This window comes from Pyricularia pennisetigena (genome assembly GCF_004337985.1).
Source record: "Pyricularia pennisetigena strain Br36 chromosome Unknown Pyricularia_pennisetigena_Br36_Scf_10, whole genome shotgun sequence".
In the NCBI taxonomy this organism is placed as follows: domain Eukaryota; kingdom Fungi; phylum Ascomycota; class Sordariomycetes; order Magnaporthales; family Pyriculariaceae; genus Pyricularia; species Pyricularia pennisetigena.
The window spans coordinates 1,254,595-1,277,261 of record NW_021940922.1 but is presented as its reverse complement, the minus strand read 5'-3'; the positions used below and the strand labels follow the sequence as shown (position 1 = coordinate 1,277,261).

The following is a 22,667-nucleotide window of genomic DNA, read 5'->3' as shown; positions in this document are numbered from 1 at the left end:
TATACTTCGGGAAAGTAAGATCTTGCTATGGAATTGCTTATCTCGGCTTCGTCAAGCTCTAAAAGACCCAGACAAGTGGTTACGGTTGTGTAATGAACATCACGTGCTAAACCCCAAGGCATGGTTCGGTTTAAAAACCGCTAGTCACTGTCACTTTATTATACTTCCATTCATTCGAACGTTCAGCGTCATCTTTAGGTCTAGAGCGCGCTATCTACGGTTTTCGAATCGGTGTAAATACTAACGAGGTTATTTTAGGCGATATAATTTAGATTTGTTGCACTGGGACGTGTATTATGGTTTCAGACAAAAATTCCAACACCCCGGCACAGTGCTGAACTTTGCGCAATTACGCAGCGATCCCCTGTTGTTGGGAATATTACGAAAACAAGCAAACCCCCCAGCCCCGTGCCCTGCCCACAACTGTACAAGGGTGTTAGTTGTTACCCCTACCACCATATTGTCCGTTCCAGAGCATGAGGGCGGTATGTTTGCTCAGTGACTGTCACATGTAGCCTGGTGGCACGATCGTGGCCGAAGGTAAAAGGTTGACACGTAAGGTCTGTGTCAGTAAATAATTAAAAACAAACATATCCTTGCGGTCCTGTCCTTGAGCCCATTTTCAGTGTCAGAAAATAAGAAAAGTCTTTTTCGAACAGACTAGCACTGAAAGCTGCCATAGTCTCGGGCAGAGAAATAATTGACATGAGATTGAGATAATGTCTTTCAATGAGTTGTTTAAAAATGAGATGTGGCATTTGCAAGTCAGACTCTGGATTCCGCAATCGCCTCTTCACCGAAGGGATTTAGCGGTAACGATTGAGATGCAAACTAAGTCAGAAAAATCTCCGCCAAGGGTTCTGACTCGATTGTTATCTTTTTTTTTTTTTTTTTTTTCGCGGAGATGGCCGAATGCACGCCATTGACTGGTAAAACGGTTGTGTTATTAACACAGCCTTGGGATCTGGATCTGTCGGTTACCACCAATCGAGTCATGGCGGATGCTCACCGAGCGGCTATGGAGGCTTTTGCGGGGAAATGCAGGTCTGATAACAACTACCGTTGGCACAGTGTTGCATCGAGAGCGGCATATTGTTCCAGCCCCAGAGCCCACGTACTGAAGCTTACGTAGTAAAATCCCCACCCCGGTGAGGAGATTGCACATGTGTATTTTCTGCCGGGGTTTAATAGTAAAGTTTGCTTCCCGTTCCGAGGCACGGAAAAGGCATTCCAAAACCCGCGAACGGGGCCCCACGTGGGGCCCACGGAACAGGGAAGCTAAACTCGTCACAGTGTGCAAATAGGTCGCGGGCTCGCGGGCTTGGCCCGTGAGCGCCCGTGAGCGCCCTTTGAGCCCGTAGGTGGGTTTTTGGATGCCTTAGGCACGGATAGGGGCTGACTTGCAGTTGATAATATGTGTTTTAATACATTTATGCATAACATACGGAGACCAAAACTGCAGCCGGGCTTTGGTAACGAATAGAGATAGGGCTCGAGTCAGATGGAGATGCATTCCAGACGTTTGATTTTACTTAAAATCACCCTGGAATTTGAATGCAGCGGAATATACGTATTTGGTTGGGATGGTTCAGCAGCACTCGGCTTTACCAGCCCCGAGGGTTTTAAAACCAAGAGTGTTTGTAACCCTTGCTCATTATTACACGTCCATCTTGCCAATCTGGTGAATTATTGTGTTTTTGTTCTGGACATGTACAAAGTGCCATCTAGACTAGTTGCAGTTGCTTTAGATTGATTTTAACTTGATATATGTTAGCCACGCGAATTTCTATAATCTTTATACGATTCTTCACTCTCGGAGATTCGGTGTTACAGCAAACAGTTCCCAAATAAGACCTGGCTGACTTGCATAATGTAGACTACACGAGTAGAGCAAGCCGGCGTGGGAGCTTTGCGAACAACTCGACGGACCCGTTCAACGCGCGGGCTGGAAAACGGGAGCCGAAAAATCGCGTAACACCCAAATCTGCCCGTACAAATCCGTGATATCGCAATACATGCGCCAATACTTGATCCTCACTTCGGTCACCTGCTTCTCTTTCTCTCCCATGCTAACCATACGTTTTCTCGTGGCACGCTCTAACCTCGCCAGGGCATCTTCAAAAGCCTCCCTCTCGAACTGGGCAATATCCCACAGGGCCTGCTTTTTGGTCTCGGCAATCGTCTGGTTGAACTCGGGAAAGTGGACTGAGTTGAGATTCTTTTCGGCGGTGTCACGGGGGATCGAACCCATGTCGTTGTACATGCGGCACATTGCGCCAGAGTGCTTGCTGACGGCCTCGGAGTAATACTTTTCCTCCATGGTGGGCAGGATGTCCGAGCCGGCCAGGGAGGGCAGCACAGACTGCGGGATCATGCAAGCCAGAAAGGAAAAGTAGATGGGCGAGGCGATGTGCTCGGTGCCGGTGATGCGCGCCCACATGAAATAGCTTTGGGGGTGCTTGAACGCGGCACCTAGTCGTGCCGACTGGATGTTGAGTCCCGTCTGGTGGATCTGTGAAAAAAGGTAGGCCCGCAGCTCGCGCGCCATGTCGAGCCTGTCGGCGGGAGTAGCCCTTTGGACGGCCCAGTGGTTCATGATATAATCTGTGTAGTCCGCCATCGGCTTTAGGCGTTCGATGCCTGGGACCTTGTCGGGTTCGAAGTGCGAGTCGTCAAACTCGATTGGGACGAGGAATCGCACGTACCGCCTGAACAGGTCTAGTTCATCAGGCCGCAAGACCCCCTCGAAGAACTCGTCGGTTTGAAAGCCCAAAACCCCAACCTTGGTCATTTCCCAATACCACTCGGCCGACGGCTGCAGCCCATTGAGCATGCAGGAGCCGGTCCACGTAAAAGGTACCAAGGTGAAGTACTTATCCTTGGACACGCCTTCACGCGAAAATATGTTGTATCTTCGCTCTTTCAGCATGGGCAGAAAGAGTGAGCTCTCAAGAACGGCGGTGTAAAGCTCCGGTTCTGGGACTTTGCAAAACAGTGGCGTGCGGCTGTAAACTTTAATGTAACCTTTCGATTCGGGCCAGGAATCGGCGGTACGAAGACAGTGTCCTATTGTGCTTTTTTCGGCAAGGAAAGACGCGGACTTGAGGGCGGCTAGGCGATAGGCTCTAGTTAAAACAGGGCTGCCGTAGCTAACTTTTCCAATCCAAAGATATTCGCCCGCCTGTGAGGTTTTGGCTTGATTTCGTTGGAGCCATTTCTCACCATTCCGCACAGCGTCGACCAGACGTTGCCGGATCGGATCGAACAAGGCGACGTGAGCTGCCGTCGAAATCAGGATGACAGCGTAGGCCGTTTCCTCCACCGATTGATTCCAAGAGCCCTCGCTTTCCTGCGCCTCGACTGTGCGAATGGTTGCGTGAAATATTGCCAAAGTTATCTTGGTCCTGATTTCGGTATCGGATACAAGAGATTCGGATAGTTTGCCGCCTTCCAGAAGTTCGACAAGCTTAACCAGTGCTTGCACAACGAGTAAACAGGGATAGAAGGGGGAATGGTTCTGTCGTTTTTTTTTTTTTTTTTTTTTTTTTTCAAAAAAGAAAAATGTTAGCCACAGGGTTTGCCCCGATTAGAGGTTCTCATCGGGCCACCTACCTTTTCATCTTGCATCGGCCAATTATTCTTCCACCAAGCATTGCCTATAAAGTCGACCACTTTGACGATTTGGTCGACATGTTCAGCCGGATTAGGTTGGTGCAGCAGCGCAAGGAGGACGTTGCAACTGGTGCCGAAACTGGCTGTCTTGTAATCCTTCAACAATTTTGCGGCAGACTTGGGAATCCCGAGCGTGTTGAGCAAGATGAGCAATTTGGCCGTTTCGTCGGCGTCTACCATGATTGAGGGCACTGCACGGCCGAAGCCAGTTAGCATACATGTTCCTCTCGGTTAGGGCAAATTGCGACACACCAAATCCAACGGCGGCGCTTCCCGCTTCAAATGCTCGGTCCAGCACTTCAGCAACGTCTATCGCCGCCGAGCCTAGCTGCGTTTCCGAAAATCCGGCTTGCAACAAGGCCGATAGTATCTTTGGCTGCATGTCAGTTATGGCAGAGGTTGTTGGGAGCCTAGGGTCAAATATTATCATACCCATAAAGACTCAAAGTCGATGGAGGGTGATGCACTCGGCACACATTTCCCACCCGCCTTGGCCAAAACCTTGAACAAATACCCCTCCGCCTCGTCATCCCATGCTGCATTTGGTAACCCAACCAAATAAGCCGCCGTCGAAGAAGGCGACCCCATGAAACCACCACCAACCTTGTGGTGTGCAACTTTGCTGTAGTCGATTTGGCCCAGGAATGCTTCGAGGTGGTGAATGGCTGGGATTTTCGTCTTTCCATAAAGATTTTCTGGATTGAAAGCCGCCATTTTTGCCCCGCGCATTTCCAATAGGGCAGCTTTGCCCTGGAACTCGAATGGAATCCCTTCATCTTCCAAAAGGCGCAGTAAAGTTGGTACTATGGTTTCGTAGGCGAAGTGTGTCGTCTCCTCCACCGTCTCCGCCACCTCCCACGCATTTAACATGGCCTGCAAGGCAGCCGTTGCCCGTTCAACCCGACCATTAACATCTGCTGCCGGCGGGCTTGCGATTTGCAGCGGCTCAGAGGCATGGCGGCGAAGGGCCAGCAGCGATACCGCCGTGTTGAGAATGCCGTCCACCCGAGAGTACGCCTGCCAGCCACCATCGGCCAACTGCGTATCAAGGAGATATTGGAAGCACTCTGGGAAAAGCCATTGCTGCTGTCCGTTGGCATTCCCTTTTTTGACCAGCCCTAACCAGGCCGTATCGTATACGCTCGGTGTTATGAATCCTGCGCCGTGATCAGGGCTGTAGCTATCCAACAAATGCCGGCATAAGCTTGCGGCTTCTAGGTCGACATCTGTCGTGTGGGGCATAGCGATTGAGCCTATTATTGTGGTGTTTTTTCAAACTGGATACTGATCAAGGTAGTGTGGACATCCACCCTCTTGTGCTTTTTTTTTTCTTTTTTCTTTCTTTTTGGGTTTCAAATACACGTTGATAGTATGAGAGTCTCTTCGGTCAACACAACCTCAAGTCACACCGCAATGTTTATTGGTTTCTTTGTCAGGTCTGACTAAAACAGAAGCACCCCCGTAGCAGGGTACAATCTGTTGGCATTGCCCAGCATTGGGCCCCGGCACGGGAATATTGGATGATAACTTTGCGGGATCGGCTTGAATTTTTTGTCAAGGCGGACATTTAAGGTTTCCTTCTGGCTTCAAAAGTCCTACCCTAGTAAAATTGTTAGCAAGTCCAGGGTAGTGGGTGAAGGTCGCCAGATCTGGTAGTAAATTTGGCCCAGATTAATTTAAACATACAATTTGCAAAGGTAGGGAAGGATTTGTTCCTCGGCTAATATTACGGATGCTCGATAGACTAGTCCAGACTTGGTTAATTTTGAGTATGTCACATGCCAACCCCTGAGAAGTTCATACGTAGGAGTCAGCTTAGAGTATTGTACATATTCTGCAATAGGCTGACTAGGGATTGGATAAGGTTACTAAACCCCGGAAAATATCAGGGACTTAGGTACTGCTAGACACTACATGTGTTATCATGTCATCTGAAGTCTCGACCCACTCTCATGTCGTCTTTGCATATACTAACGATTCAATCGACGTTGCACGCGAGACAGGTTCGAACAGTAGCAAGGGCTATGGTGAGCTCACCACGTTGAATAAATTTTAAGTTTGTCACGCCGCTCTTCCAAAGCAATTGTCCTTACATGGATATACAACTCACCCCAAAACCCGTTTCCATTGCACTGTGTCACAAACTTCGTAAATGCATCCTTGACTAGCACCTATTTCACATGGAAAGCTTCAACATCCAAAATCGGGGGTAATGGCAAATGGCCGTGCTGGCCTTGGGCCGCATGCCCTCCCTTGCCTTAGAATCTCGGGAACGGTGTACCTGACTACCTAAGGAGGGATTCCACTGTCGTGATTTGTAGGTGGGTTTGTTTACATTCCATTTCCGCGATAAGGCCATGACGGTATAAATGCCTGATCAGAGGTTGAGGTGGCCGTACACATCTAGATAAATTATCAGATAAACCAAATAGTCATGACGATCTATGCGTGGATTTCATCCCCACCTACTGCATCTTGTGATGCCAAACTTATTTAACCGCAGATGTTTCTCCGACCTCTTATCCAGGCTTTTGTATTGTAGCCTTATTGTTTTATTCAACGAGCAAGGTTTGCTCTCGCAGCTTGACACTATCACAAATTATCCCATCCAAAAGATCGACAACTGCTCCAAGGTTGTGGTTGTTATTCTAGTATCAAGTGGTCTGAACATAACCCCAGTTTGAAATATTAGACACAGGCTCCTCTTCAGACAAATCAGCTTTCAAAGATGAGCGGAACACAACCAAAAGCATCCAGCGCAGCTCCGAGCCTAGCTTCATCTGCCAAAGACGTTATTAGAAGACTATCCAGCATCAGCCATGAAAGATATTCCTTCAGCACGGCTAGCTGTGAGCCATATAACACGGCCTGGGTGGCCATGGTTACCAAACAAATCGACGGTCAAAAGCAGTGGTTATTTCCAGAATGCTTTTATAATCTGGTGAAAACGCAGGCCGAAGATGGAAGCTGGGCCTATCACCCCCAAAGCAAAACAACGGGCGTGCTGGGAACGGCGGCAGCCCTGCTCGCATTGTTGAAGCATTTAAAGGAACCTCTCCAAATTTACGACGTATCCGCCGACGAAATTCGCAAACGTATCGTGCTGGCAACGAAATCCCTAAAATATCAGCTGCAAAACTGGGATGACGCCCAGCGCACCAACCATATTGGCGTCGAAATTATCACGCCGTCCCTGCTCACTTACCTCGAACAGGAGGATCCGAATATAAAATTTCAATTTCCCGCCCAAGCCGCCCTTCAAAACATGTATGACGCCAAAATGGCCTGTTTTAAACCCGAGTATTTGTACGAACGGAAAGTTTCCACGGCCGCCCATTCGCTTGAGGCTTTTATCGGTAAAATCGATTTTGACCGCGTTTCCGGCCACCTCTGGCAAGGGTCCATGATGGCTTCGCCTTCATCTACAGCCGTGTATCTAATATACGCGTCGGTGTGGGATGACGAGGCCGAAGGTTTTTTGCGGCATGTTGTAAAGGCCGGCTCGGGCCATGGCGATGGAGGCGTGCCGGGGACTTTCCCGACATCGTACTTTGAATACAGCTGGGTAAGTTATGTTTTTCTTTTCTTGTATTTTTCTCTTCCGTTTTTTTTTGCCAACAGGGATTCTACACCGTCCAAGCTCGCTAACAATAATATAGTCAGTTGTAACACTCCTGCAGAGCGGATTTTCCGTTGAAGATTTAGGTCCAAACGAGCTACGTATAATAGCCGATTACCTCGAAGCGGGATTTGAACAAGATGGCGGAATTATTGGTTTTGGTAAGTTCTTTTTTTTTCCTTTTTTTTAATAAAAAAAAAAAAATACTAGTATAATATTTTCAAACACACAAAAGTCCACCTGGTTTGCTGACTTAACCCAGCTCCTCGCGTCCCGGACGCGGATGATACGGCCAAAGGGCTAATAGCTTTGAGCTTGATGGGTCGCCATATTTCCCCAAACCAGATGATTAAAGTTTTCGAGGGGCGTCATCATTTTACCACATTCGGTTCCGAACGCGACCCCAGCCTAACTTCCAACTGCCACGTTCTTCTCGCCTTGCTGCGGCAGCCAAACGTTTCTCAGTATTACCCGCAAATAACAAAAACGTCAACTTTTATTTGCGAATATTGGTGGACTAGCCAAGGCCGTGTTAGAGACAAGTGGGTGAGTAGAACCCGGTTTCGGTCCTGCCATCAACTACATTAGGTCCTTTTGACTAACCACTTTACAATACAGCATTTGAGTTACATATACCCAACAATGCTAATGATCGAGGCATTTACCGAACTCCTCTACCATTTGGACAATAGCAATGCCTTGCTCGAAACCACCGGCCAAAATCTTCTCTGGCGCGCCCGCATTTGTTTGTTTCAATCATGCCTTCGCACGCTGCTGGAACAGGACGAGAACGGCTCCTGGGAAAGCTTGCCCGAGCAGACCTCGTACGCGATCCTCGCGTTGGCCGTGGCGCAAAAATGTAGCCTTTTTGAAGGCATTTCTGGCCAGCTCCAGACCGCCATCGACCGCGGGGCCCGCTTCCTCGAAACGCGAAAGGTCGGGTCCGGCGAGCAAAGCTGGACATCCAAGGCGGCGTACCGCGTCGCGTTTGTTGCGGAGGCGTACGAGCTTGCGGCACTTAACGCGCGTGCCCAGGGACGCAAGGGCACGGGCGTCGGACTCGATGCTGTGATGCCCTTGTCCGAGCCCAAGTTCCAAATTTACATGGAAATTCTCAAGAAGACGCCCCTGATTTCCGATATACCCGAGTGGAAGCTCAAGGCGTCGCTGCTCGAGTCCAGTCTTTTTGTGCCGCTCCTGCGGGACCACTGTGATGAGTTAAAATCGGCCGACGACAAGTGCCTCGACATGATCCCCTTCACATGGGTCAATTTTAACAACACAAGCCACTCGTATCTGCCGACCGCGCGGTTGTACGAAATGATGCTCAGCTCGTTGCAGAGCGCTCGAGACAACCAGCTCTGCAAGGCCGGTGTCCCGTCCGCCATCCCAGACGTGTTGGAGCTGCGCCAGCTCATGGATGCCGTTGTCAAACAAACTCCCCAGTTGGAGGAGTCTCACACGGCAAGCACCAATGGTCACGCTGTAGACCAACCTGCCATCAACGGTAGCGGCATCTCGGGTACGCACGAGAAGTTCGAAGCTTTAATGGGCCGCTTCGTGGCGCACGTCCTCAACCTTGTGCCTATGGCTGCCTGAAGACTAAGGCATTCCAAAACCCCCCCACGGGGGCCCGTGGCAGCCCAAATCGGTGGGGCGGCCAACCCGTGGGTGGGTTGAATTTTTTGTGGGGGGGCCCGGCCCGGCCCAAAACCGTACACGGGTTTTCTTGGCAACCCGCGGGCCCCCGTGGGAGAACCCGTAAAATTACAAATTTTGCATATTTATACTTATAATTTTTTTTTGAATTATAGGTAAAATCACAATTACAAATAAAATCCAATTTACATTTGAGAATAAAATATAATATAAAATGACGAATACAAATAAACCATAACATAAAATGACGATAATAAATCAAATATAATATAAAATCACGATAATAAATCAAATAAAATATAAAATCACGATGATAAATTAAATATCATATAAATCTACGATTGCAAATAAAATATAAAAAGGAAAATAAATATATTGAACCTTTATTTTACAATTGGGAGTTTTTCGAATTACGCCCATATACGATATTACCCCGTACCCGTTTCACTGCCCTAAATGGGGTTTTTATTGACAGTTTGTTAGGTTAAAACCCTTTTTAATTAGAAACGAGTAATGGGGGTATACGGTTAATATTTCCCCGGATTGGGGTATTAGCAACCGCTACCTAAATAGAATTATCGTTATCCGAATTTAAATTTTCGCTTAATTCCCCCAAATTGTACACGAACCCAGTAAATTCCTTAAAACGGTCGTTTTCAGCTTTTTTGTTTTCCGGGGAAATAAATTCTTTATATACGATAAAAGTGTTAATACCGATTAAAAAAATAATTTTTCTTTAATCGAAGCGTAAATAATAGCACGGTCCCGGACTGCCGATAAGGTTGACGAAAATTGGTAAAAGGTAATCGATTTGCCTAACCATAATTATAACCGCTTAATAAAAGTGGAAGCAGCAGGAATAGCTAAAATATCGCGGGCGATTTGGGCGAATTCCGGGAATTTGGTTTTATGGATAGCGCACCAGTTAAGAATGTTATTATCGTTTTTTATAATTGCAGTAAATAATCGAGAATTAATATATATACCAATATAACTATCCGTGTAACTATCAGTATAACCATCCGTATAACCATCCGTGTAACCATCCGTGTAACCATCCATAATTTGAAAATAACGAACCTTGAATACGGAATATTTTAATTTTTAACCGGATATTTTCTTCAACAGAACGATCGATGGAACATGGTTTGGTTATTGGATTTGAACTTTGGCTGGGAACATGTTTACGTTTTTTTGGATTCGGTTTCCGCTATAAAGTAAACAAAATTGGATCCGTTTCCGGGTAAATTGATTTTGTTTTGGGGTGGAAATTTGGATTTTTCCTTTACGAATATAATTCGGCCAAACGATTAATGCCTCGGTTAATTAAATTTTCCATTTTTTGGTTGGTATGTTTTGCGTAATATCGGAGCCTGCTGTTTTTAAAATCCGTCCGCGTAAGTGGGATTGAAATAACCGTTACAAAATATATTTTTTCAATTTTTTAACGCTAAATTAGGTCGATATATTTGTCCAATTTTGTTCGTGCAATACGAACTGCGTTTTTTAAATTGGTATACCATCCCGTTTGTGCATATTCTTGGGCTTTTCCCTGAAATTTTGATTCGAAATTGGTAAAAGTAGTTCCAATAATTCCCAACCCAAATAAAACGTACGCAGTTATTTCCATTTTATTGGCGCCAAAAACATTAATAAAAGCCGCGATAGTTTTAATTGTTGCTAAAAAAGATTTAAAAATCGTCCAACTTTTTGCAAATGATCGAAATTTGAATAAAATCGAATTCGCCCGGTTATCCTGGCCCTTTATTAACACAAAGTATTGTTCAATAAATAATTCGATGGTTTTACGCAGTTAAAACGCACGCGCAATAACCGAAATAGTTAAACTCTATTTCGTTTATATATTTTTAATTAAAAGACGGGGTCCTTTAACGCCAGATGCGCCAATAGTTCGTTCCAAATTGCAAAAAGATTCGGCACGTTTGGGGGTTTGGTGCAGTAAAACCGCCAAATAACGTATTAATATAAAAAATAATATATTAAATAATTAAATTTCAAATTTTTTGATAAAATTAAACACTTATTAGGGCGATAATATATTTTGGAGATATAGCCCATGTTTCAAATTCCTCCAAATGATTAATCGCCAAATATTCCTTATCGTTGGAATTAACCAAAAATGCGCGGAAACCTGCTTTAGGAATATAAAAACTTTAATATACAGCCCCTTTTATTAGTTGTAAAACGTAAGCCATATAAGGGATTTGTAAAATATTGGATTGTATTTGTGGTTAGGGAATATTTTTTCGAATTTCCGTAACAATATCCCCGGTACGGAAATTGGAAATATAATTAACTATAATAACCAATATTTTGCCCAGTTTATATTTAAAAATAGTTTAAACGGTAAGCTTTACCAGTTTTTCCCTCGTTTTGCTGGCGTTATTCGCAGTAAAATCCAAAATAATATACCGACGGACCCAATTACTGTCGATATTAGCGGCCATAATACCCCCAAAAACGTGTTTTAAACCGGGGCTTGTCCATCCGTCCACAACCAAAAAGATTTACCTTTTTTGGGGATATTTATTAAATTTTGGGCAATAATATTTTCGGATATATTTTTGCACCTTTTGGCGAGGGTTTGTGGCGATGGAACCCTCCATCGATCGTCTCGGGTTTGTACAAACATTTTAAATTCCGAATTTTGTACAATATTAAATCTTTTTCGTAATAAAATGGAAAATCGGACGTATAATTCCTCGACTTCGTTTTTTATATATTTGTGGATTCTTTTCGTCTAAAGAATGCAATTGCATATTAGTTTTTGCAAATATATAAATAATAACATAAAACGGCTACATGGATGGTTACATTTCGTTTATAAATGGAAAAAGTCTACCACATGAAAATCCGTAGGAATTGAATTGGGGTTAGGTAAATCATTTTATAATCCGAATTCGTTTTAAACATAAATAATTGTATTTCGATACCGTGTAAGGGTACTGGTTCCATTATGCTGGTTTTTTCACTAAATTGTGGATGTTTCAATATTTGCAAACATTTTTTGCAAATTAAATATGGTTCGCCGTTTTCTCGAAAAAAACCCTAACGGTAATATTGCCAGATTTCCGCCAATTTAGGTTTTTGAAACCCTTTAACGGTTAAATCGACTTTATTATTTATCGGTTACTAACGTCGAAACCAAAATCTAAAAACGAATAAATCGAGGAAATTGTTGTGAACATGGCTAGCGCAGGGCTAATTATATTAGCTACCCTGCATTATCTTATAACGGCTAGCACGGTCTAATCTTATTACTCACCCTGCATCGAATAAACAAACAAATAACAAATAAAACGTATACGCGTTTATTATACACACAAAGCTTTATATATTACGTCTTTGTTCATAGTTTCAACAACAAAACAAATACCTCATATATAATCTAGCTTAGTGGGATAATGCACGTACCATAATCTATATTATATATACGTTGTTGAAGTGCGTGGGTTCGAATCCCGTTGTGGTCGCAGATTTTCTGTGCATGCATAAGCACAATAGGCCGTTAGGCTCAATGGGCCGTTAGGCTCAATAGGTCGGCAGGTTAGTCACATGAATAAGGCCAAGTAATGTGACGTGACCCCGCATTCCGGACATCCGGATCGAAGATCTGCACCTATGGATTCGAACACGTAATTCAAAACTTAGCCTTAGATTTATCACCTTTATACCTTCATCGATTCAACGATTCAACGAATCGATTGTGCAACAATATGTTATCTCTATTACCCGCTAGCAGACGGTTATCTGCCATTTCAACGTTCCATCAGCCTTATACGTGATCCACTTTTGCCCGCGTTCAAGATTAAGCTTATTCTATCTCGTAACCTCCTCACAACTGTCCCATAATTTAAATGTGTATATATAATACGCATCCTTTTTCCCGCCGTATAAAACAGGATTATTGCAACCTGTGTTTTGGTTATTTGCAAATACCGCAATAAATTCGGTTTTAACCTCCTAATTTAACTTAAAAGGAAAATTTTAATCGTGCGAATTAACGTCAAATAAACGTGGAACGGGTGTACATATATTAGAAAAATTATCACGAAAATCGTTTACAATTTTAATATCAGGAGATACCAGTTTTTCGATTGAAATTTCCGGAATTGGCGATGCGGTATCCATTACTATAATGTGGTTAAAGGTTTAAAAAAAGAGGAGATTTTTATTTCGTTATTGTTTTGAAATTCAGGATAAAGTGGGATTGTATTTAATTTATCCGCTTTATTAAACAGTGGAACTTTTAATAATCGATAACGGGGAAACATCGGTTAAATTTTATATTGGAAATTTGTTAAGATTAAAAATTTGTACTGCTTAATTGTTTTTTTTCTTTTTTGCATCATTATTTGTCGCCAGGTTTTACCTCCACAAATATGGCAAAAACAAAACAAAAAATCGTCGACAAATTCCTAATTCTCCCAAATCAAACCAAATACTGCTATATAATGAATAAACATGTTTTTTTTTTAATTATCGGATATTTAAATTAACAATTTGTAAATCTCCGGTTAATTCACGTCGAACCCATTCCGTACCTTTACATTATTTTGAGCAAATAAACCCCGAGTCACCCTCAGGATTACGGGATATTCCAGAAACACCCTCACCTATTATTCACTTCAAAAATAATTTACAAAAAAAACGAGGGAAAATTAAAAAAACCGCAAAAAAGACAACTGGGGGCAAACCACCAAATTGAAATACAGGAATAGTAAACACACGGGTACAAAATAATGGATAACAAAAGAATAATCGTGCAAAACGGTTTAAACTTGAGAGTAAAAAATATAACTGGTTATATTGGATGGTTATATTTCAATAACTGTTTATAGTAATTGCGTCAAAGGAAACCCGCCCACTGCAATTTTGTACAAACCTCTTAATCCCCAAAATCGTTTTACAGCGGTAAGTTAAAGATGTAATATTTACAGTTGCGTCTTAATTTACATTGCAAATATAAAAAAAGGCTTTAATGGTATTGCAAAAAACGGCGGAAATGTTTTTGGTACAATTATTTACTGATTTAAACCTTGCTGGTAACCATATGAAACGGGTTACAATATCGACGAAAAATATATAGTGGGTTCGGTTAGTGTAAACAGCAGTGGGTTATAAGATTTTTCTTAAAATATTAAAATATAAAATTCAATTAACCGTTTGAAAATATTTTTTTGAATTTTGTTTCTATTTAATTGGAAGTTTAGTACGCTAATTAAGTGTAAATAAAGTTTACGCAATTAGAAGTTTTAATTGCTGAAACCACCGCAAAATATATAAATAAAATTGGCAGTTATTCCGCGTATTTAAATTAAATAGCAGGTAAAAAATCCCCCTTAAATTCTTTAGGCATTTCACTGTAAATTGGTTTTCTAACCAGCACCTATAACCTTTTTATTTAACGTTTAGGTGCTTTTGGGTAATTAAGCACCCCAACCCAATTATTCGCAGTAAATGGGAGTATAACCTATTTATTTATATTTTCCTAAATTACCATTCGGCAAATGGTGCGAATGGATTTGTTTAACATATTTGTATAAGCTTTATAGGGGGCCTGTTTAACACAAATGCGCTGGACAAATGTTTCGCGATTAAAAACCTGATACGATTTTTAAGCGCGGAATAGGGCGGTCGCTTTAATGTAATTATAATTTACAATGAAAGGTTAGGGTACGCCAAAACAAATAAAAACGCGTAAAAAAGTTGCTTCAGCCGAAGTAAGGGACTATATAGGCGTAAAATAAATCGCCCTGTAAAAATAATTAGCAGTTATTTTATTTCGGAAATTAAAATTCGTAAAATTTACTTTATTTTAACTTTAAACAATTGGTATATTTTGCTAATATTAAAATTATAAATCGCAGTGGTTTTTGCGCAATGATACACCTTGGTAACCAGATGGGCTGCCAGGGAGTGCCAGCATTAATATATTGTATAGTAAAATAAATTACGCAATATTTAAAATTGTTAACCGTATATTTAAGTAACCATCCTATATAACCATTTATAATTCACCAATTCAGCTATTTTGACTTGATTTAAATTGGCCGTTTTACCAGAATGCGCGGCTTTATGGCGGATCTGGCGCATTATATAACCAAATTTAAAAGGATTTTCAGGTGAAATACTTCTTCCAAACTTGTGGAAAATTTGGCGGATAAATTGACTGGTTTTACTTTGGTGGGTATATTGTTTATATAATAATACAGTAACCATTTTTTCCCATTTTTGCGTTTTAAATTCGGCCTTTTTAATGGGAATTTGAAAAAACGTTTCAAAAATATTCTCTAAATTATCAAATCGTCCACATTTTCCCAATTTTCGTCGTCGATTGGGGCAGGGGTGCGGGATTTTAAACCGAATTTGGATTGCAGGTTTTTCCAATATTAGTTTTAAAGTTTCCTGGATGGTTATATTTGATGGTTAGCACGTTATTTTGGTATGAAAAAAGGTTATATATGATAATTATTCACTTTTTGGTAATAAAATCAGCTTTAAATTTATTTTCCATTTGCTTTCGTACGAATTTAGTGGACGTAAAGTATTTGTATTCGTTCCGCAGTTTGGACTTTTGACGAAACAATGCGGTATTGAAACGTTTGCGTTCGAGGTCCATGATTAGTTTACATTCGTCGCCCTTTTCTGCTTGCGTTTTTAACCTTTTGTTGCGATCGCGCGATTTGTAGGTTTTTTATCCTATTTACTCGTCGTTTTTGCGTTTGCGGGCTGAAAATTGTTAATTTTGAAATGAAAATTGAAATATATTCTTTAAAATAAAAATGTTTACCCATATTTGCAAATAATAACAATATTTAAAAATGATTAATTGTTCCAAATATAGCGAAGTTGTGATTAAAATTTGAAATTGAAAATTTTGGTTAAAATTCAAATTTTTGTTGTTTTGATAAATTTGATAAATTTGATCAATTTGACAAATTTGACAAAAGAAAAAAATTTTGCGTTAGGATTCCTAATTTGGTTACCCCACCTTCAATTTATTTGCGCCTTACCCAATTAGGTTTAGGGCCGTTAATGAAAATTTTCCACGCTAAACCTAATCAGGTTTAAATTAAACCACACCCCGCCTTTATTCACTTTTTCGCAATTGCCAAAAAACATTCGGCTTTTAACCCGACCACTTATCCGCCCCAATTTCTTTTTGTTTTTATTTCTCGCTATCCACGATTCGCATGACCTGTAACCATTTTTCGTTACCATTGTTGTTTTTATTAAGATATTTATCGCCAGGTTATTTTCAATTAATTTGGTCAAAATGGTTCCTCGCGCCCAAATTCCCCATTCGACTGGAGGTAAAAAACCTTAAACCTCTCCTTAATCTACGAAACCTTAAACCTTTCCTCAATTTACATAAAAAGTTTTTAAAAAAAACATACGAATGGGTAAACAGGGGGAAAATCGCCGGTTTAAACCTGGTAATAAATTTTATGCATTCTCTATTTTATAATTATATATTAACTCCATTTTAATAATTGTTTTACGCGAAATTAGGCGGTACCAAAAAACCCCCAAACTATTCGTCCCTAAAATTCTTTCCGACGCCTGGTATGGGAAATGGTTTAAAATTCCAAACATGGTTTTCGCTTCCAATTAATCGTTTTTATAGTTTTGCAAAAAGCAGCAAAATATTTTTTTATCATTTTTTTCCAGGTAAAAACCCTTTATTATAACCAATTTATATAATTATTTTAATATTATTTAACTCCCAGTTTTTACGCTATCCACGCTCGCCGTATTATTATCCAAATCAAAAATATACAGTTCGTTAAATATATCTTAAACATTATAAGTAAATGGATATACCCCCAATATTCCAACCAAAGGGATTTTCAAACGGCTGGTTATTTCCGCATTGGCCCTGAAAATGAAAAATTTATATCCCTATTACCCGTCGCTTCGATCTTATTTGGTCCTAATGGTTAAAACCCATTACGCCTTATATCGAAATTCCCAAAAGTTTCCAAAATAGCGAAAACTCCGTCACCTGCCAAACCTGCAGGTAAAAAACCTGGTAAAACTACTGGCAAAACATTCCCCAAAACTGTTGGAAAAAGTTTGCCGCAATTAACTATTATTACAGATTCGTCGTTTTCGTTTTCATCTGCGGATTTGACTTCCTTTTCGTTTTTATTTTTTTTACCTGATAATACAGGTGAAAATAACTATAAAAACGAGGAGGAAGAACATGATGAAAAACTGGATAAAGGACTGGATAAAAAACAGGATAACAAATAGGATCAAAAACAGGAAAAGCAGCAGGATAACCAAGTTAATTTTATTAACCTTAACACGGATATGGAAAATACTAATTGAATTTTGTAAAAAATAAAACAATGGGTTTAAAAGGAGGGATAGTTACTCAAAATCGTTACGATAATCTCCTTTCCATTATATTGCGTTGTTTTTAGTTTTAATACCTGCTAATCGATGGTTACACTAATGGATACATTTTATTTATTAATTATTTATCCCAATTTTAACAAATTCGTTTTCTTTTTGCATTGTTGTTCCTTTTTAATGGCCCCAGCACGAAAACCCGCGGGCTACCCAATTCGGGTTTAGCCCGCCAGCCTGCGGGCCCCCATCTACCCGCCAAGAAAACCCGTGGGCCATTACGGGCCCCCGCCAAGAGCCCATGGGTTGGCGGGCCGGGCTAGGCTAAACCTGTTTTCGGGTTTTGGCAGGCCTTACTGAAGACAACGAATAATCACTCTGCACACACGTGTTGCTGAACCGTATAGCAAAATAAATGCCCAGAAGGACAGAAGGACAATTGGTTAAGTTTAAATAGGCTATTCTTCCTGGTATTAGTGTTTTGCATACAGGTTTGCTCGGTAACTTTCGACCAATAGATACTAGGCGCTTTGCTCACCGGGTAGAACTTGAAGCATTTCCTGCATAAATAAAAGTTGTTTTTTTTCTCCTTTTTCAAAACCATGGCCACTTTTGCAAACCTTAGTCAATCGAGGCCGTGTTAGTGGTTCCTTCCAATAAATAATACTCTACTGTACGCCGTGCACATCAAGCTACTGAAAATTATACTCATGGTATTATAACCGGTTATATTTACAGCTGGAATAATTTTCTTCCCTTTTCATTTTGAATAAACCTAATATAGATTGTCTTACCTCTGCGATTTATATCCGGCTGCTGTTTGTATGCAAAGCCTGTTTTCACATTTGTCTCAGTGCTCAGACTATAGTCTCAGGGCTCTTCCTGGAACAAACGCTCCGCGATTGATCCACTTCGTTCCACTTCATGGCTCAATTGCGGCATTGGTTGTACCTGTGGGGCAGGTCCACCCAACGATCGCACTCGTTCTAGTCTGAGGACAACTTGTCGAATTTCGCCGCTCATGGCGGTATTTTCGTCAATTCGGCGACCAACACTCCGTTAAAAAAAAAAAAAAGTTGAAATCGTAAAAATAAGCGGTTTGTACGTTAAAGATAGAATTTAGTACCGCTATGAACAACGATTTGATTTATGTTTTTATATGTACAATTGGGCGAATTCGCTAGGCCCTGCCCTTAATCCGCTCATGGCGGTACTATTCTTTCGATTTAATTTCGATTTAAGATTTCTTTTTATATTATTTTTATTTTTTGACCAAATTTCAAGCTTTTTGCACATGGACGGTGGGATACGTATAAGTAACGGTTTATCGAGTTTTGGTATATTTTTCTGCTTATATAAGCCGTTAAATAAGCGGATAAGTAAGGTATATATTAATTTGTATATAATTAATAATTGAAACGCTTTTATATTTTTACGTAACGCTTACCAAAACCCGAAAACAGGTTTAGCCCAGCCCGAGCCGCCAACCCATGGGCTCTTGGCGGGGGCCCTTAATGGTCCACGGGTTTTTTTGGCGGGTAGATGGGGGCCCGCGGGCTGGCGGGCTCAACCCAAATTGGGTAACCCGCGGGTTTTCCTGCTGGGGCCATTAAAAAAGAATAACAATGTAAAAGGAAAACGATTTTGTTAAAATTGGGATATATAGTTAATAAATAAAGTGTATCCATTAGTATATCTATCGATTAGCAGGTATTAAAATTAAAAATAACGCAATATAATGGAAGGGAAATTATAATAATTATCCTAAATAACCATCCCTCCTTTCAAACCCATTATTTTATTCTTTATATAACCTAATTAATATTTTCCATAGCCGTGTTAGGGTTAATGAAATTAACCTGGTTATCCTGCTGCTTTTCCTGTTTTTTGTCCTATTTCTCATCCTATTCTTTATCCTGTTTTTCCTTTTCGTTTTTATAATTATTTTTACCTAAATTGTCAGGTAAAAAAGACAAAGACGAAAAGGAAGTCGAATCCGCAGACGAAAACGAAAACGACAAATTTGCAATAATAGTTAATTGGGGCAAACTTTTTCCAGCAGTTTTCGGGAATGTTTTGCCAATAATTTTAACTGGGTTTTTACCTATAATTTTGGGAAATAACGGAATTTTCGCTATTTTGAAAATTTTTGGGAACCTCGATGCAGGGCGTAATGGGTTTTAACCATTAGGACCAAATAAAGTCGAAACGACGGGTAATGGGGATATAAGTTTTTTGTTTTTAGGGCGAGTACGGATGTAACTAGCCATTTGAAAATCCCTTTGCCTGGAATATTGGGGGTATATCCATTTATTTAGAATATTTAAAATATATTTAACGAAATATACATTTTTAAACCGGATAATAATACGGCGAACGTGGATAACGTAGAAATAAATAGCTAAATAATATTAGAATGGTTATATAGGATGGTTATAGTAAAGAGCTTTTACCTATACAAAAAATAATAAAAAAATATTTTGCTGTTTTTTGCAAAGCTATAAAGGCGATTAATTGGAAGCGGAAACTATATTTATAATTTTGAACCAGTTCCCGTACCAAGCGTTCGAGAGGAGTTTTGGGGACGTATAGTTTAGGGGCTATTTAATACCGCCTAATTTCGCGTAAAACAATTATTAAAATGGAGTTAATATATAGTTATAAATTAGAAAATGGATGAAATCTACTATTAGGTTTAAACCGGCGATTTTGCCCCTATTTGCCTATTGGTATATTCTTTTTTAAAACTTTTCATATAAATTGAGGAGAAGTTTGAGGTTTTTTGCCTGCAATTGAGCGGGGTATTGGGGCGCGAGGAGCCATTTTAACCAAATTAATTGAAAATAGCCTGGGGATGAATTTTTAAATAAGAAAAAGAATGGTAACGAAAAATGGTTATAAATAATGCGAATAATGGATAACGAAAAATAAAAATAAAAAAGAATTGGTGCGGATAAGTGGTCGGGTCAAAAGCCGAATTCTTTTTGGCAATTGCGAAAAAGTGAATAAAGGCGGGATATGGTTTAATTTAAACCTAATTAGGTTTAGGGTGGAAAATTTTCATTCACAGCGTTAAGGTTTATCGGGTAAGGCGCTGTTACGACCAGGATTGCCACCGACACTATTGGGCAAAAAGAGGAGTGTCGGAACCCAGGCGGGAATTAGCGGGAACCTCGAAACACAAGCAAGGACTAGGACACACAGGGTCACGTAATAATAAGATAAGGAACCCTAACCCGATCACCAGGAAAAGGTAATCACGGTCACTACCAAAAAAATAATCACCTTTGGCCGTAATTACCCCGGAATAATTATAATTACTTACACGGAACAATTACCTAGTTATATAAGGACATGTTTATTACTATATAAATAAATTCGATTTTGGGATTGCTAAACAGCAATCAATCTTATACTTTAATTAGACTTAATATTTATTAAAAACGATCATAATTTACCCCAATTATTAAAAACCCCAATTCCCCAGTTAAAACGCTCAATTGCTTTAACCGATTATATTTTACCTTAAAAACAGGTTACCCGATACTTTAATCGTAGTACTTCAATTGCTCCTGTTCAATACTTTGCCTTAAAATATATTAAATAGTATCGCCGAAACGATATTTTCCAATAAAACCACCCCTTAAACCCCCTTTACCATTAACGCTCCGGCCAGCACTAACGCCTTACGCCAAATAATTGCGACGCTCCGAACGGAAAACCGATAATTACAGGAACGAATAACCGAATAAATTAATCGAACTAATAGGAATTATATTAAATACCTTTTACCATTACTCTACGATAGCACCCCAAATATTTTGCAGGAACTTTTTACAGGAACCCGGGCCTACTTTTATTTTAACTAGGATAATTTCGATAATAACGCGGATAAGGTCACCTACGTAACCTCGCTATTAAAAGGCGATACGCTCGCCTAGTTCGAACCCACCCTATAGAACTATTTGGACTATAATAAGGAAAAAAACCGTAAAGCTAAAATTAACCGCATTTTCGACGATTATTAAAATTTCGAAAAATGTTTTAGGGGAGCATTCGGTAACCCAAACGAAAAACGCACGGTTAAACGTAAATTAGTGCGCCTGACCCAAACCAAATCGGTATCCAAATATGCCAGCGAATTTCGACAAATTACCGCCAAACTAATATGGGGCCCCGAGGCCTTAATAGCACGCTTTTATACAGGATTTAAAAAAAAAAGTTAAAAACAAATTTGTTAAAAAAGAACGACCCGACATTTTAGCCGAATACGTAAATTTAGCAGTTAAAATCGGTAATAGATTTTATTAACGAAAACTGGAACGACGCGAAAAACGCAGCGTATAAAGCCTAATTTTGCGACAAACCGATATAGGACGCAAATACCAATACCCCAAACCGCTTCGCCAATATAGTATTTCCTACGCAATATATAACGGATTAATGGATTTTAACGCGATATTGCATTAAAAATTTCGCAAAAACCCCAAAAGCGGTAAATGTTTTAAATATAATAAACCGGGATATATCACCAAATTTTGTCCCAAAAACATTTCAGGTTTACACCCCGATTTTGTAATTGGACACCAAAATAACACCACCGACTCCAAAAAACCACGAAAATTGAACGCCACCATTTGTTAACAAATATAGCCGGATTAATATAACCTAATAAATTGGACCAAATGCTACGACGAATATTCTATAACCCATAATAACGTAAAAATGGACGCAGGATAATACCCGCAAAAGTTTAAAAATACTCGGACCTTAGCAGTGAAAAACCGCATACCCATTAAGATTAAACCACCAGCATAATTACGCAGACAGAACGCCAAATTACCCGAGTTTACGGAGTTAAAACCTTAAAGAATTTAGAATTAAAACCATTAAAATAAACCCACCGCATCCGAATAATTCAACAAACCCCAACAAATGAATCCAATAACAAATTAGAGGGTGAATTTAGCGAAAAAAGGTTATACTTTTAAACCCATATAATGCAGCAAAAAGAAACAACCCCTATATAAACGAAAAGAAATTTATCGATTTATACCAAAACGACCAATTAATACGATTCCCCGGAATATTATTTCCAATACAAATACAAAATCCCATAAAACCAATTAATCTAATTTTCGGAGACCACCCAATTTTGGATACCAAATATCCCAAATATATAAAAATCTTTTGGGCAAAATGTTTTCGGGACAATTGCGGATTACATTTGAGCAGGAAAATAGTCCACGATTCTTTCCCACGACGACGCAAAATAACAGGTATCCACGAAATATATACCCCCATTAAACTACCCAATTGGGAAATTAAAATAAGATTT

General features: G+C 40.3%; 2 protein-coding genes across 2 annotated transcripts; one reads left to right on the top strand and one right to left on the bottom strand.

The window, feature by feature from the left end:
* Positions 1-1,933: 1,933 nt before the first annotated feature.
* On the bottom strand, positions 1,934-4,914 carry PpBr36_10644 (uncharacterized protein; the record flags this gene model as incomplete). The annotated part of the gene is made up of 4 exons (XM_029897754.1): positions 1,934-3,517; positions 3,613-3,863; positions 3,925-4,042; positions 4,105-4,914. 4 exons carry the CDS (start codon positions 4,912-4,914, stop codon positions 1,934-1,936), a joined length of 2,763 nt encoding a protein of 920 aa, XP_029743924.1.
* Positions 4,915-6,400: 1,486 nt separating this feature from the next.
* PpBr36_10643 (uncharacterized protein) lies at positions 6,401-8,890 on the top strand (the record flags this gene model as incomplete). The annotated part of the gene is made up of 4 exons (XM_029897753.1): positions 6,401-7,237; positions 7,332-7,452; positions 7,554-7,837; positions 7,910-8,890. 4 exons carry the CDS (start codon positions 6,401-6,403, stop codon positions 8,888-8,890), a joined length of 2,223 nt encoding a protein of 740 aa, XP_029743927.1.
* Positions 8,891-22,667: the final 13,777 nt, after the last annotated feature.